At 44.2% G+C, this 17,798-nt stretch overlaps 1 protein-coding gene across 1 annotated transcript in view; it reads left to right on the top strand.

Annotated features, from left to right (window-relative positions):
- Nucleotides 1–17,798, top strand: part of ADAMTS12 (ADAM metallopeptidase with thrombospondin type 1 motif 12) — a 204,143-nt gene that overhangs the window by 76,812 nt on the left and 109,533 nt on the right. Inside the window, exon 3 of the mRNA XM_040977656.1 lies at nt 5,265–5,409. Coding sequence (XP_040833590.1) covers nt 5,265–5,409 — 145 coding nt within the window. The remainder of the gene's footprint in view (nt 1–5,264; nt 5,410–17,798) is intronic.

Below are 17,798 nucleotides of genomic sequence, written 5' to 3'. Positions count from 1 at the left end.
CCTGGCTTGATCCAGGAGCCTCTAAAGCCCTGTGAGTTAGTAAGACGGTCAGAATTCATGAGCAGAATTTTCACTGGTCACTCAGTTTATGAGTCACTCCTCTGTGCTGTGTTGGGGCATGCTGGACATCCAAGTGGCTGTTGGGGTGGACTGGAGGAGTCTTCCCACTGATTCATTCTCACTTGTCCCTATTCTGATGTTTTTGTCCTCTCCTGACTTCTGCTGTCTGCTGGGCTTATGGGCCTGGCCATATATGAAATGAGAAAATGCCTCCTGCCTCTGACTTATCAGCAACAAAGAAGCCAATCATTCTAGGACCCTCTGAAGGCTTTAGGATGGAGCCAAGCGCTTTTGAGACTGTAGATGGTCAACCTTTGCTCTTTTGACAGCAACCATTCCGTCCAGCCTCTGAACACTAAGCCCTTTTCAACACTGAAATACCAGGGTTCCGCTTTCCCTTCCCTGCTGTTCCATGAGTATCAACTTTGTCTTTCTGGCTGAATGGTCAGCCTTAAGGGGAAGGGTCAGTCTCCATCTTAAGCTCTTAGCTCAAGCCTGACCATTGTGATAGATACAGATGGATAGTGTAGGCTGCTGATTTTTTTTTTCATTTTAGAACATTTGATCGTATTGTCTTTGACACTACAGGAAAACACATTGATTAGGTGACTTTTGAGCTTTTTCAAATGAAGAGGAATTTCCTTGTACGGCAGGGTGATGTGTTTTGGAAGCGGTGTTCCATTGCACAACTCCAGGGGGTGCTAGTCACATGTCACTTTCATTGTTTTTGTTTTTGCTTTTGTTTTTATCTTCGGTTGCCTGTGGTGCTTCTGAAGGTACAACTTTATAGGTTAGGTCATTCTTCAAGATTTGTGGGCTTTGTGACTTGAGAACATTCCCTTCACATATTCCTTCCAAAACACTGCCAGTTTCCTAATGATTCCCAAGTCACTGGCACTTGCTGAAGTGTAGTGTCGCATACATCAACATAACAAGTACTTGGGTATAAGTTGACAGGGAGGGCAGACAGGTGATGAGCCACTGTTCTCCATCTGAGACTGTTCCAAGGGATCTGGGATAGTCTGCACCACCCTGGCCTGGTGAGAGCAGTACTGGATCGAGGCCAATCATCTCAGTCCTTTGTGGTACCTCCCAGGCTTACTGTATGCCCTTCAAAGCGACACCAAGAGTCTGATCTAAGTGGCCTTGGGAAATCCAATTTTAAACAAATATTTTCCATTGGCCAGTCCTCAACATTTAAAATGAAATTGTGTGTGTGTGTGTGTGTGTGTGAAATAATGCTTCCTGTAAACAATTAAGGATAGGCTTCAAGCCAATATGTTAGTGCTAGAAATCAGGATAATGGTTATACTCAAGGAATAATTCCTGACAGGAAGACGGAATGGGGAGTCTCTTGGCTGTTGATAATGTTCTACATTTCTGTGTGGGAGTTCCATTTATGGAAAATACTAAGAAACTGGCAGATTTTTACATCTCCAGGTATATTTGTAATGACTAAAAATAAGGCGTAATTTAAAGTTTCGGAAGATAGTCTTAGAAGCATTCACATTGAGTTAAAAGTAAGACAGTGGATGGGTTTAGTTCCAAAGGATGATTCATTATCCTGAGACTGTTAGATATTGACAGGGAGAAGAGAAGATGAGGGACAAAGGCAGATTGATCTGCTTTGAGCTTCGGACTACAGGGCATTCCACCAAAAGACTTCTGAATACGGGGTTCAAGACCACAGTGAGGACTGTTTTTCCTCCATCCTGTTCCCATTCTGCTTTAAAGTCACAGGGGAAAGCAGGGATGACTGCAGTGGAGAGAGATTTCTTTGATTCCAAGCCAGAACTGGAAATGGAAGAAGGTGATTTTCTTGGGCAGTTAACTTCAGGGAAAGTTGGAGCTGGCCCTTCCTCTGAGAAGCATACAAGAATCAATTCCTTCCAGCATGATCTGGCCCCTGTGAGATGAGAACAGACCAATAAAGCAAGGCCGCCTGGGTACCAGATGTGCAAATCTGTGTGTGATTCTTGGAAGGATGGTAGACCTGCAAACCTCAGGTGGGAGATCCTCTACTTAACTCTGCATACATTCAGCCCAGGTCTCTTCATAGTCTTTCCTGCCTGTCCTGTCTCTAGGATATTTTCCTGGGGCCAGAGCCCTACTTGCCTGTGAGCTGGTGAGTCTCCAGCTGCTCCTCATTCTGACCCAGCTTCTGAGGAATCCTGAGGCTGAACAGGTGATTTCCATGATCATGCTGGCAAGCTCATCTTCTAGACAATTGCAGGCAGAAGTCAGATTTTATGAAAACCCTTGTGAGTCTTTTAAGAGAGCTCCTGTGTGGTGCACAGAAACCAAGTAAGAAATTCTCAGTAGTTTCCCGTTTCTTCTCTACCACTTGGGTCCAAGCTCCAAGCTGAAGAAACACCAATACATCTTTTCTGTTGGAGTTTTTAGATTTTTTTTTTCTTTAAGGACATCAATAGTAGGTTGAGAGCAATGCACAAAGGGTTCCCAGGGCCAAGCATCCCCAAGGAGTCCTGGACTGCTTTGTTTCCATGGAACAAATGAGCTGCATTAGCAATAAGCCCACATGCTCCTCTGTGTCTGATGGCTGACTCAGAGCAGAAATGGACACGAACCTCAGCCCTGCATGGAGTCTGTTTCTAGCTATTTCATTACAATTCTTTTATGTCACTCTCTGGCCCTTGTCAGATCTTATGGTCCCAGAGGTTTTCCTCAAGGAAAGACACTGGGACAAAACAAAATGAAAAAAACTGCCTGTTGGGCAGATTGTAAAGAGAAGGATAGACAGAGAGATCTACCATTGACCGGTTCACACCTCAAATGGCCACATAGCCAGAGCTAAACTGATCTGAAGCCAGGAGTCAGGAGATTCTTCTGTGTCACCCACACAAGTGCAATGTCCCAAGGCTTTGGGTGCTCCTGTACTGCTTTCCCAGGCCACAAGCAGGGAGCTGGATGGGAATTGGAGCAGCTGGGACTCAAACCAGTGCCCATGTAGGATTCCAGTGCGTACAAGGTGAGGATCTGGCTGCTGAGCCATTGCGCTGGGCCAGGGCCCTTTTTTCTATTGTCCTGGTTAGTAAAGATATTTGAAGGTCAGTAGTAAACATGGGAAAATGATTGTGAGATTTATGTCAAATCTGATTAAATCATTGCCTGCCATGAAGCAGTTTGAAAGGACATACAAATCAATACAAAATAGCCTTTTCTGGGGAAGCGGCTCTTGACTCCTGTGAAGGATGCTTGGGCAGTGTTCAACTCACCTGTTCAGTTAGCCCTGTGTTGCTCAGGAGGAGGGAAGGGAAGTTGAACTTGGAGGGTTTCATAGTTCCCTCATTGACCCCAGTGTTTCAAGACTTAAAGTTTGCTGAACTGCTATGTCACCTCTGGAGACCCCGATGCAAAGAAATAACAGGAAATCAGTGCCTCGCGGTGGGCAAGACTTGAACAAAGCCCTTGCCTAAGTGCTTCTCATATACAAATTATTTTAATTCTTCACAGCAATCCTTGATGAATTTATTTGGGAAATAGGAGACAGAACAAGTCATTTGCTTAAGGTTCAGCGTTGGAAAAGAGAGGAACTGGTTTAATTTGAACCCAATTTAACTTCAAGGTTTGAGCTCCTGGCCAACTCAATAAGATGTCCCAAGCAGGTTGTCTAGAGCAAGGCCTCTGTTTCATGTAGACTTGAGTGCCTCTTAGGATAAAGGGTTTTATTATTTCTTAATTTTTAAATTATCATCATCATCATTATTATTGTCATCATTTTATGATACAGTTCCATAGGCCCCTGGGATTTCCCTTATTTCTTCCCCAATTCCGCCCCCCCCCCAACCAACCAAGTTCCCCAATATCATTACTAAAGCATAGTTCTTCATACACAGTCCTATATCCATTATTGTGGGCATGGAAAATGGGAGATCTGAGGGTTACCTGGAGCTGTCTTAGGTGGAACCTATAGGATGTCACATTGTTGCAGTTCACTGAGTCAGAAATGAGTTCACTTTAAGCTCAGCATATGCTCAGTCTTTTCCCTTGCCTTTGCCTCCTTAAACAAAATGGCACCTAATTCAGCTGTAGGGTGGCAGACTGGGCTGTGAAATCCACCCTGTTCCTGCACTGCTGTTTGGGATCTGCCACTCTGTCTCTGCTCCTGGTCAAATCAAACAGACCAGCAGGATGGGCAATTCTTTGTCTGGGTTCACCTCCAGAGCTCCCAGTGAAAGACCCTTCCCACCTTGTTGGTGGTGGAGTTCCAGTTGCTGGTGGAGTTCAGATCGCTATTAGTTGAATGCCACTGGGTATCAGTCGCTGCAACACTACACTGTTGTTTTTGCTGCTTTCCGGTGTCTGTCAGTCTCCAGGTACCCCTCTGCTGTTCTGTCCTCTTCTATATCCTGGAATGTGCCCTCTCTGCTTCATACTGGTTAACATTTCTCCTTCCACTTAAATGTGTCCTCACCCTGTTTTGCCATCTTGATTCTGAGAAGGTGTTTTCTAAACAGCTCAGACACTAACACATTTTCCTTGTACTTAGGCTATCCCACTTCTATACTAACTTCTAAGAGAAGTTCCTCACTGACCAGTCTTACCCAGAATCACACTGATTCCTACTTCTGTGGCCTCAGCATGCTTCCTTTTCCTTGGAAATTAACAGGGGACTTTCTACTTCTCCCTGAAGCTAAGATTCAGATCAAGGGCATAGCATAAGGTATCCTTGTTTTGTTGAGTAAAGAATGGCATTAAATGCCTCCGGTTAACCAGTTGTGTGAGCATGTCACCAAGCCCCCTACATAACAGGTAGGTATTCCAGAAGCTATCAATGGAGAGTGGAGTATAGGTACCAACTCCATAATCAGTTGGCGTCTGTGAGATTTCCTAAGGATGAGGGAATTCCAAGAAAATGGCATTTTAATCACTTGGGGAAATGACCACTCCAGGACTGATGCGTTAGGCTGAGGGTCGTAGATATCGGCCATGGGTTTGGGGGCAGTTTGATAACTCTGAACAGTTGTATGTTACTTTGGGGATACGTATATTTAAGTGTCTCAGATGAATGATCCCAAAACACTGAATGATCATGACTGTTCAGGCATTTCATCTTCTGAACATCAAATGGTAGACTCCAAGCACTGGTTTTCAGGACCTTGAGATGATGTTGGACTTTACCAATTTTCTTTGCATGAAGTTGTTTCAAAAAAACCTTCTTACTGATTTTTTTTTTTTTACAGGTTGGATCATTTCACCTGCCACATGGAGACTTTTTCATTGAGCCTGTTAAAAACTTGTCACTGGCTATGGGCAGTTCCCACCCACACGTGGTTTACAAGAAGCCGAGAGTTCCAGAGGCGAAGGAGTCAGCCTGTGGATTAATGGGTACTGTGACTTGATCAGCTCCATGCTTTGGGTTGATTTCTTACCACACTACCTCTGCCTACTCACATCTGGTATCCCTTTTTCTGTTGCTGAAAATGATGCACCCTTATCAATGTTGCACTTCTTTGTCTGCAAGTGAGAAGAGAGGGAAAGCATCTCCCAATTAGCTGCTACATTAGTTGATGAGAAGACCTTCACAATAGTGAGTTACTTAAAAAACAAAAACTCTTCTGGGTATACTTAGAGGAAAGACATTGTGGTGTTCAGGCTTAGCAGTATTACAGTGTTACAGAATACATTAGTTCAATTACCATGGAGTTCCTCACTTCTGCATGTGGAGGGCCTATGGAAATTTTGAGTATGCTTATATTAGGAAGAGGAGTCAGCACTTTAGTTGAATTCAGCAAAGCATCTTTCCCTGCACTGTGTTGTGGTTGCTGTTCACTGGTTGCTCTTCCCTGATTGGTGTTCACTGGTTGGTCGGAACTGCGCCCTGCCTTGTGCTAGGTAGTTTTTGATTGCACATTGAACCAAGCTATTTCTTTGGATTGCTCATGTTTCCTCTGCTGTGTAGGACATAATGGATCATGCATAAGGAAAAGACCACTGGAAATTTGGACATCTTAAAAAATGATTTCATGATTACTCGTTTCCACAAAACATATCAGTGCAACAGGGACAGATAATAAAAGGAGTAAAGAACATAGCGTGTCTGAAACACTTGAAATCCATGGGCTTCAATTGAAAGTAGGCAAAATGATGAGGAAACTGGAGAAGATGGATCCTAAGAAGTTGAAGGGAGATGAAATTGGAGAAGGAACGGGCTGAGAAGCCAGGCCCTCTGTACAGACTTCTCACACCCTTGTACTAGATGTCTTATTCTAGGAGCTGACTACAGAAGCACCAAACTTTTGAGGGTATAATGCTTTCTGCACGTGAAAAGACAGCTGTTTCATCAATCCCTTAACTTTAGGAAGTTATTGCAGCTCTTTGCTAAAGGATTTAAGTTGGTTTTTAATCTTTCAGTTATCACTATTAGAAAGAGAGGGACATGGCAGCTTGATGATTTGACTGCTGGAAGTTCCAATCTATATAATTCATTCTCACTGTCGAATTTTAGGTGTCCCTGTTGAGCACCATTCCAATTACTTGATTCATTGCCCAATTCCTCCTGTACTTTGGTTAATAAAGGATACCGTGAGTGAGAGAGAAACCTGACAATTCTGATACTTTGCAGATGAAAGCTGAAGTCTGTATCATCAACCTGGCAGAGAGTTATGGGAGCAGAACCTTCAGTGCTCTAAGAATCAAATTAACTTATCCCTCATCTGTCAACCTGGAACGTCTTCTCCCTTATAACTCCTCTGCTGAGGTAGATATATCTAACAATTAGCTGAGAATGGCAAATATTTATTCACTAAGGCAGAAAGATGGAAAGGGAAAAGGGCAGGTTTGTGATCTTTATTCAGTCACACATCATGCCACAATTATAATTGTTGTTATACAATTTGATATTGACTTCTAGGTAAGCCTTATGTTTTCACTACTACAAACCCTTCTCTGATGAGCCCCAGATTGGAACCATTTTTGTGTTGTAAATTTCTGCATATACCTTCTAAACATACTCTCTTCTACTTACTTAGAGCCTCAGGATGTCAGAACTGAATAGCTCTTTTGAAAGCAACTTTGGGAGTGATGGACACCGTTTCCTTCTTTCACTAAGGAAGCCATCAAGTCCCAAAGATGGGAGTGAATTTTTCAAAGCATCAAGCTCCTTGGTATTGGTATATAGCCAATCTCCCATGTTAAAATTCAATTATAGCTCAGGCTTTCTACTGCCTCACATTATTCTGTAAATTTTTCTTGAATATAAAGCTTGTTTCATCAACCATTCTCACAGGCTCCATTACAATAAAGATTTCACTTCCAAATAGTGTTACAGTAGTGTTGAGTGCAAAGTGAAAGTGTGACAAACCATTGAAATGAAACTGACAAAGAACCTTGTAGCCAAGAAAATGAAGCCAGAGAATGCTAGCTTCTGATCTGTCTATTTAAAAGGAAGATGAGGCCTGTCTTCTCTAGATATTGAGGAAATATTAGTTATTTGTGCTCATTTCTCTTCCTAAGATAATATTTGTGATTCAGTGCTGAACTAGAAGCTAGACATTCAAGACTCTTAAATGTGTTTGTGAATATTCTGAAACTATTCATGACATTTGGAGTTTTAAAATCTGGGCAGATGGAATGCACTTGGTCTTACTGAAACAGGTAATTGCCGTGTTCTTGCGGCATGTCACCCTGCAGAGATAATGGGATTACCTGACAGTAGCAGTATCATTAACCAACAAGAAAATACACCCCACGCTTAGGTCAACTGATGTTGCAAGACAGAATTACTGTGATTATATAAAGAGATAACCTTGATCCTATGTAAAGTACTCTGCCTTTCTAATGTTCAAAGCAAGAATACCTTTGACATTTGAAAAATATACTTTGAAATTACCCTCTTGTTTCAGAGGAGAAAATGTATCATTTTCCCTTCCACTGACTTTTATTTCTCACATAGAAATGCCCCAGGAATTTCACAATCTGTCTGTTATCAACATAGCACATTTTTCCCCCCAGAACTTTAATGAGATGCTATTTTGCTTGGATTTGGTTGTTTTTCTTAACCTGTCTCGCCAGCTTTGTTTGCTTTTCTCAGCCTCAGGAATCCTGAGACTGCCAAAGTTCTTTCCTCTAAAATCAACTTTCTGAAGTCTACAGTAAATAGTGGGACAGTAGAGCTCGCCAAAATTAAATCCAGAGAAAATTCCAAAACCTCATGTTATCCACAATGACAAGCTCATTTTTCTTAGGCTTTTTGGTAATCATGTGGTCACACTAGAACTTGAGTGGCTATTCCATGGGGAAACGTGGGTTCCAGAAAATTGGGGAAATCAGAAAAATTAGCTGACAAAAAAACGTAGGCTCATTTTATAGCAAGGAAGATCAGAACCAGGTATTTCATGCCTCAGGGTCCTCAACTGGAAATAGAGTCTAGCTCCTGACATGCATGCTGTGGTGCAAAATTTATACATTCATTTAGCAGATGCTGACTGAGTAGGCTGTGTCAGAGGCTCTCTTAGGTTCCATGGGCATACAGTTATGAGTAGGATAAAGTGTTTTGGTCTGGATTTCTGACAGCTTGGATATAGAGCATGAGTAAGTAGGAATCTGTCCCTGGAGTTTTCTTTCTGATAAAGTCTAAAATCGTGAAGGCACATGGAGAAAGCACGTACCAGACTTTTTCTTGCTGGATTGTATCATTGTGCCAGAACATGCAGTTATAATTCAGTCATTTCTCTGTCTGTTTGTGTGACTCTCCCATGCTTGATGCATACTCCTGGAGTCTTTCTGAGCTGCTTCCAAGTTGAGGCCTTCATACCTTATGCTGCAAAGACCACTCTGGGATGTGTCTTAGTACACAGGTTCATGGGGTTTCATTTCACTACCAGGTATCCTATGAGTTATTTATTCCACTAGGGAAAGGAATAAATCTCAGTGCCTTATGGAATACAGACATCTGTGATTTTTACTATGTAAGGCAAAATTAGAATCTCAGGTTCATGGAGATGAGCGTTTCCATGCTGGAGCTGGTATTCAAGCCCAGTGACTCTGATATGTGATAGAGACATGCTGGGTGGTATCTCATCAAATGTACGCCCTTGTCCTTTAACTCCATCTTTTGTGAACTCTTTTAAGTCCTCGCATAGGTGTCTGCTTCACTTCCCCACTTTGATCTTCTCAGCCATGATGAGAAAGTGACAGTCACCCTGAGAAGCAAAAACTGACTCAGCTTCTAGCTTCAAAGCTCAATGTGGCAAGTAAACCTCTAGTGTGGCTTTCCTTCTTTAATCCTTGTCCCCAATCGACTCCCATTACTGCCAAGTCCCGTCGTGTCCATGTCTGCCCTCCACACTGGTATCCCTCTTGGCTGCCTTTTCCTAGCCATTCCTGCACTTTAGCATCTGTCGCCCCTCAGTCACTCTAGCCCACTAACCAGGCTCACTGCCCTGCATCTCTACTGTAAGACGTCAGACATGTTTGTAAGAGGCAAAGCAGGCCCTTTGCTTCCTGCTCTGACAGCCTATTCATGCTTTTTGGGAAACATTAAGAGCTCCTGCTTGGAGTGACCTCTGCCCACTTATCCAGTTTCATCTCTGGCCATCCCAAGTGCAGCTGGTGCTGTCCCAAGTCAGGTTTCAATGATGCATTGCATGTCACTGCCTACAGCCCTTGCTGTTAGATTCTTTGTGCCTGAAGTGTGTTTGCCCTCATTTTTTTAAAAAAAGACTTATTTGTTGTTATTGGAAAAGTAGATTTATAGAGAGAAGGAGACAGAGAAAGGTCTTCTGTCTGCTGGCTCACTCCCAAAGTAGCCATAAGGCCAGAGCTGAGCTGATCCAAGGCCAGGAGCTTCTGGGTCTCCCATGCAGGTGCAGGGTCCCAAGACTTTGGGCCATCCTCTACTGCTTTCCCAGGCCACAAGCAGGGAGCTGGATGGGAAGTGGAGCATCCAAGGCATGAACTAACACCCATATGGGATCCTGGCATGTGCAAGGGGAGGATTTAGCCGCTAGGCTATCATACCAGGTCCTGATTTCCATTTAAAAGAATTTATCTGTCTACCTAGTTATTTAGTTAGTTGAAAGACAGAATGAGACAGGGAGATAGAGAGATTGATATTACACCTGCTGGTTCATTTCCCAAACTAACACCCAAGGTTGGACCAGATGGATTGTAACATCACATGTTCCATCCTGGTCTCCCACATAGGCATCATGGGTCCAAGTACTTGGATCATTGTCTGCTACCTTTCTAAGCAGTCACTCAAATATGGGATGCCAAAACACAGGGGATGACTTAACTCATTGCACTCCTCCCTAAACGCTTTCTTTGGTTACTTCCATTCATCTATTAGGGCCCACACATGGCTCCCATTAGAAACCCTTCCTGACCCCTTCTGTTCATCTGTGCTAAGGGCTACTCCTGTGAGTCTTTGTTTTTTTAAATTCATTTATACATTTATTTATATTTGGAAGTGAGAGTTACAGGAAGGCAGAGAAAGATCTTCCTTTCAGTGGTTCATTCCCCAAATGGCTGCAGGAGTCAGGAACTTCATCACTTGGACTATTTTCCACTGCTCTTTCCAGGCCATCAGCCAGGACATGATCTGGCACCACTTTGGGATGCTGGTGTTGCAGGCGGTGGCTTTAGTCAGCTCATCACACTGCAAGCCCCACCTTTGTGACTTCCAATAAAACTCTTTCCAGCTGCCTGTGTGCTTCCGCAGGCTCTGACATATGGTGCCCATGGGCATCCCTCTCTGGACAGTAAGCTTAGACCAATGTGGATGTTGGGCAGTTCATATTCACTAGTCCAGTGTTTTGGAAAACAAGCATTTCCACTCTCGTGCAGTCCCATTTCTGTGCAACAGCTAGACGTCTCTTAAATAACCATAAAATTATTTCTCAATGGCTAAGGAAGTTTATTTGTTAGATCTGAAGTCAGAGAGGGAATTATCAGATGTATGGTCTGCATCTTCCCCTCTGAAGGCACAGAAGTGGATCCCTAGGGTGCTTTCTGGGCTGATGCGTGCAGATGCCAAATTTTTTTTTTTACAGTGGTTTGCATCATTGGTTGACTTCCTCAAAAAAAAAAGAAAGAAAGAAAGAAAAAAAAAGGTTGCTTGGTGCTTTCTCTGGGCCAGAGGCTGAAGGATATTGTTCTCCCTGTGCCATGTTGCTCTCTTCCCTGATAAATGTGTACTGCAGTGCAGGAAGAGCTCAAAGAAGACCAGTATAAACTCCTAGGACATTGTGATGTGCTGTGTATGTAGCGGAATAGCTTCTTGGAGTCAAGGAAGGCTGAAGAGGATCCTTGAGATAAGCCTTTCATGAAAGTGGGCAGACCTTATCGATGTGTGTACAACCCTGCATGACTAGTGCACGATAACGGACTGCTCAGGGTCCACATCAATAGGCTGATCAATGGATGCTGTATTGATGTGTCCCGTCCTGACAAGCCACCAACCAGGCCTGCATGACTTAACCCACAGGAATGTCCTTTGTTTTCTCTGGAGGCCTCTGTCCTTGGCTGACAGCTGGCCAGCTGTGTCCTTACCAGGCTCTTCTTCTCCCCCTACATGTCTGTGTCCAAAGGTTTAGTCGTGCTGGATTAGGGAGCTTCCTAACGAGCTCATTTCACTTAATGACCTTTTTAAACAACCTACTGGCAGATACGGTCAAATACAAAATCACCACTGAAGTTCATATGTTGAAGTACTGATTTTGCATTTGACTGTATTTGCCAATAGGTTGAAAGGGGAGCAGTGCGGCGGATACAACTCAAATAAAAAACAGCACTATTTCTCAAATGCCAGAAGTATTAGCAGAAATGACTGAAGGGGAAATAGCCTCCTGAGAATCTCTGCCAGGAGCTAATAATTGCAATGATTCTGAAGTCCCAGTACATCTGACTCGAAGAGCTTGTAAAAAGACACTATGAACCTTTATTAGTCAGGGAATGGCCAGTTTTTGACAGTCACACTGCCTGAGACAATCCTGAGGGTAAGTTCTGATTTTGCAGGGCTCTGCCCACCACAGCCTACTGTTTCCCAAATCAGGTGCCTGGTTGTGAATGATGGCTAAGTACCCAAAATGAGGGCTCTCCACTTCTGACTATAGCAAAGAGAGTGTAAATACTAGGAAGGGATGTTGGTATACCCTCCTTCTTGTCTGTCCTTCCCTCTGTCTCCTTGTAGACCCAGTCTTAATTATATTATTGTTCTTGGAAGCAGATGGTATGTAATAAGTTATACACTTTACAATTGAGTCACACAAACCTTGTTCTCAGGCCTCAGCCTGCGTGTCTTCCACCTGCTGTCAGTATCTTCTGTGACTTTGAGCACACTTGAGGGAACTGTGCCATTGCTAAGAGCCAGGATCTCGCTGATCGCCTTCCCTCCCAGACATCCACCTGGGCGGTACCTCTGAGTACTGAGGATGCTGCCGGGCATGAGGGCCCTGGAATACATATCTGCTCTCTGCCAGTGCTGGGCTGGAGCTTATTTTCCCATTAAATTCTGCTTCTTATTGCTTTGGTTTGGTTTGGTTTGGAACATCCCTCTTCCCTCCCCATAAAGCATACTGGAAATGCAAGGCCTGCTGATGCAATATTGGAAGGTGGCGTCTTCTGGGGGTGCTGAGGTCACCAGCGCTCTGCTCTGTGAGTGGATACATGTTAGCCATGAAGGGGGTGGGGGCTGCAAACTTAATTTTAATCCTTCATCTTACTCTCGTCCCCTCTCCTGGGAAGAAACATAGCAAGAAGGCACTGCCCAGGCCCTGGCACCTCCATACCACACATCTTAGCCTCCTGTACCAGGAGTGAATTTCCCTTCTTTACAAGCTGCCCCATCTCAGATATGCTGTTATATCCATCCCAGAATGGACTCAGACAGTGATTTGTAAATTATGCTTTCTTAAAGCAAATTAGAGGGCCTGGCACGATAGCCTAGTGGATAAATCTCTGCCTTGCATGCACCGGCATCCATACAGGCGCCAGTTTATGTCCCAGCTGCTCCACTTCCCATCCATCTCCCTGCTTGTGGCCTGGGAAACAGTATAGAGGATGGCCTAAAGCCTTGGGACCCTGCACCCATGTGAGACACCCAGAGGAGGATTGGCCCAGCCCCACCTGTTGTGGCCACTTGGGGAGTGAACCAGCGAACAAAAGGTCACTCTGTCTGTATCTCCTTTCTGTAAATCTGACTTTCCAGTAACAATAAATAAATCTTTTAAAAAGCAAATCAAAACAATTCCTGAATAAAGCTGATTAAGTCTTAAAGATAATTGATTTATTCCAATGTAGGTTACACATGTAAGAGAAATTTATCTTGCGCCATTTCATGGTCACAGAGAAAACAATTTAAGCTTAATTGATCAGTAGCAAGCAGCTAACTTCTAATTCCACAGCTAGGGAATTACCAGTGGCATAGGCCAAATAAGGCTAGTTTTAAAACTGCAACCAATCAAAACTTTTCTTTGAATGACTTTGCACATTTCTTCAGTGGAGCCCAAGAGCTGTGTCTGGTTTGGAGCGACCCTATTCCTGAAAATAAGTCCTTCAGAGTGTTGTTGTGCCTTAGTTAACCTTTTTACCAGATGCATAGCATACCATTTGGAAACTTCGCACAGGGGACAAGATCACAAAGATACCTCAGAAAGTTGGTGGAGAAGTGGATGGAGGGCTACATTCATTTTGGCAAAATCCATACACAGTTTTTGCATAAGACATATCTCCCATGGACTTTTTGAAGACCCCTGGGTATCAGTCCGTCTACTCTTCATCACAAAAAGCTAATATTGTTAGCACTTCCTATGTGGAACCCATCCGATTTCTTATACACCTGTGTATATGATGTGCATGTCTGTGTTTCTAAATACATATCCACAGACATGCACGTGTAGATGGGATCCATAACACTTGGAAATAAAATGCTTCATAAATGAGAGGACAGGAGGTGTGAAGACTTGTTGAAACACACCTGACATTACTAGGTGATCCTTGATTCTAGAAGTTCCTCCTCTTGCACCTGTTCTCACTCCGGCATGCCTCTCACAACCCTCCCAGGATTAAGCTTGCTTTTCCCTCCCCAAGGAGAGATGAGGCTTGCAGTACAAATAACTTCCACAGCAGAGGGGCCCAGAGGCTGAACCCACCCCAAGCCACTGGCTGGAACTCACACAGGAAGGATGAGGATGCGAGGGCCAGCAGGTGCGGCTTCCGGAGTCTGAAAGGCAAAACTGAAGGGGATACGGTGCAGATCTGGGAGGCTGACCAGGACCAGAGCACTCACACAGTCACCATGGGAGTCAGCTTCACAACTCAGCGCTGGCACAGCAGGAGACCAGCTTTCCTCCAGACTCTCCACGGCGTTGCTCTCTGTTCTTTCCTTCTCCCTTTCCGCTTCTCCCTTCGCCTGTGGATTTCAGCTGAGATGTGTTATTTCAGTAAACATCCGAAGCTCAGTGACTTCTTTCTGCCTCGGAGAATCCAGCCGTGCACAAAGAGTTTGGGCTTCCATCAGAGGGAGGAGGTGGCTGCCCCTGGAGGGGGACCTGATGTCCCACATTCATGCAGCCACCATCTGCACCTTTCAAGGGCACAGCAGGACTTGGAGCCAATTTTTGGCTCAATATATTTGTTCTTTTCTTTGGAAACCATATCTCGGGGCTTTTTGCTCCATCTGCGGACATTGTCTGCATTGCAGATGCTGGAGGTCACCTGGAAACACGATGGACAGCACCCACTTGGAGGTCCTGCTGTGGCCTCAGGAGACTGCAAAGAAAGATACATGATAATACATAAGCCCCCAAGTCACTTTAGCCCCATAACTACCAGGAGCAGGATGTGCAGGTGGAGCAATGGAAGAGAAGAATGCTAAAATGGTCTGTAGGGCTTTTAGGCTAAGTATTGGTACCAGGTCAATCAGATATCACACCAGATAAGAGATGTTAAAGTTTAGAACCAGGACAGCTGGGAAGACAGCTGGTTGTTGAGACACCAACAACTGACACTCCAAGTTGCTGATAGACTACCACATTGAACCCCTAAAGTAAGGGATTTGTAAATGCTCCTTGCTGTTTCACACAGGCCTCCAGGATGTGTTACAGCTGGCTATTCCATTTGGTCATATATCAGCCAATAGTAGTCGAGGCAGGAAAGGGGGGTGTGGTAAGCTGCTTACAAAAGCATAAGATGAAGAGATCACCACTGCCAGGAATCACCATTGTAAATCCTATGATCTGTTAATGAACAACCTGTTAACCCATCAGCCATTTGTGTCTGGCAGTTCCTTGTTCCTCCCACTTTAGTTTCTGGTTCACTGGGTCTTGAGGGAAGCCCAAGCATTTTATATCCCTACCAAGGTCCCAGGGCATGCTGATATTGCTGGTTCCATGTTGAGATCGCTGCTTAAGGTGTGTTTAGGCTGAACTGTAGCAGGAATCACCTGCTTGGCAAAGCTAAGGCTTCATCCCTGGCCTCTGGGGCAAGCTCGTGCACAGGTGTAGCTGTGTGCCCGTTTCCCCCAGGGTTCTGAATGACACTCAGCTCCTGACTCTACCTCTTGGCTGATGTGATCTACAGTTAGACGCTTCCTTGTGGTTTCTTTCCTTCCCTCCCCTAGTTTGGGGGCCTTATTTGCACACAGAGTTCCACATGGCAACAGAACTTGGTGTCATAAATGAGTAAAGTGCCCACTCAGTCTTGCAAAATCTCTTTTTGGTGCTGGATGAGGCAAGGGAGGAAGGGTGGGCTCTTGCATTGAGAGCTGTCCCTAAATATTTTGCCTTAAATGATGATAGAGAAACCATATTTAGATAGACAGGCAATGCACAAGATGGCCTTCAGGGAAAGCAGGATTGGAATTTAAAATAGAAAACTAAAGCTGGTACAACATCAGAGATACCCCAGCTTAGTGTTTTGTTTTTAAATCGATATTTCTGCAGAACTGTATAAGAGCTATTTAAGGAGTATCAGTTGTAGGTGTCTCATTAGACAACCAGAAACACCTGTTGGTTAGGGCAGCTAAGTTGGTGACACACTCTGCAGTATGGGAGAACTTAGCAAAAGGAAAATCTCAGTATTACGCATTGAAGAAGTCGGGAAGGTACTGATAAGGTTGGGGGACCTTGGACTGGTGATTTTCAAATAGGTTTTCTAAGGGAGGAAATGGCTGAAACTGAAAAGAATTTTTAGATAAATGGGCTCAGTGAGACAAGCTCTTGAGGTGAACCTGGCTAGGCATAATGTTTATGATGTGCTCAGTCTTACCCTCCAATGGTAGGGCTATCCAGAACACAGCCAGTGTATGTTCTTGTTGGGTCTTCAAATTGAGACAAGACAGAACATCTGTTTCCAGTGGTATTTGGCACAAGACAATGAAGAAAGTTATGTCGGTTCCAGTCCTCAGAATCCAAGGGGGAGGAGTTGACCTTGTGGAATTTCTGCCTTTCCTGTAGGTCTCCTCATCAACTGGATGTTTTCCATGCTTCTCTATGTCCATTCTGGGATTGTTATGGCAGATTGAATGGGAAAAAGCAGCTTTATGTTTAAAAGGAGGAGTTTAAAATCTAAAATGATATGTACATCTCCATTTGAGAGAGACTAGAGATCCGAGGAGTGGAGAGACTTGCACAGTGATATGCTATCATGCAGGCACCTAGGAGAGGACTACGCGCTTGGTACGTGCTCATTCTGGCCTTACTTTGTGTCATGCTCTAGGAGGGTCAGGAGAGTGATGCTAGGCACTGTTGCAAATTCCCATCAAAATATAAGCAGATGTGTGCAGCGAAGATGTCTGTTCTTGACATCATAGCTGAAGGGGACCAGACATCTCACTCCCATCCTCCGTCTTACCACCTGACATGTGTCACATCCAAAGTATGGCAGAGAAAGGGAGAAATGTAAGAGGCACTTATCAAACACATAGGTGATCATGTTTGGGCTGTTGGTTTCAACAGTGACAGGCAGCACAGGAGCACTTGAAGCGTGAAGAGCCTTGCCTACACGCCTGCTTGGTTCAGGACATGGCATTATGTGTGCTGTTCTCACTTGGCGCTGGTTTTGCCTTCCAGTTCCTGGAGAAGAAAACTCCACACCGAAGTGAAATGACCTAGCTAGCACTATGGAGTTCTTGACTTACGTGGACAGCACTTGGATCCAGATCTTCTGATTTTTAGATTATTCCTCTTGTCTCCTCCCGGTTAGGGAAGGAACAATGTGGAAATTTTTTGTAACTTATTCCACTGCTTCTTTCTATGAATCTATGGCTGGGACTACAGGGCTTGATGTTAGCTCTTCGGAGGTCAGAGGGCCCATTGAGAGACAAGCAGACTGCTTTCTGTAAGATGGCAGGGAGAGCTGCTAAGTTTTACCCTCAGCAAATGCTTCTTGTTGAAAGCAAAGGAAGAGGTGGGTGGTGAAGGGAAAGCCGTGGCATAGGCTCAGCAAGGCTGTGATGCGTCCAACTCAGGGTGCAGAATAACAGTGTTGATTCCAGCACTGGCAGCAGCACCGCAGGCTCAGCATTCACTCTGCCATCTCAGCAGTATCTTTGGCCACATCAGCCACTCCTGGGTTTGCTGCTTTTAAGATACCAACTTAGGGAATTGTGTGGTTTGGAATTCTGTTTCAGGAATCCATGGATCCCATTTCTTCAGCTAAGCTGGAACTGCAGAGAAATCCTTACTATTTCTAATATCTAGTTCTGTCCTCCAGTTTTAACACCTATTTGGGTTAATTTCTTCATTTTTCATTCATTCTTTAAAATGTTATGATAT

The sequence above is a fragment of the Ochotona curzoniae genome, unplaced genomic scaffold (genome assembly GCF_017591425.1).
Source record: "Ochotona curzoniae isolate NIBS_2020 unplaced genomic scaffold, NIBS_Ocur_1.0 contig_2754, whole genome shotgun sequence".
NCBI classification, from domain to species: domain Eukaryota; kingdom Metazoa; phylum Chordata; class Mammalia; order Lagomorpha; family Ochotonidae; genus Ochotona; species Ochotona curzoniae.
The sequence above is the reverse complement of the archived record's forward strand: the minus strand, read 5'-3'. Positions and strand labels throughout refer to the sequence as shown.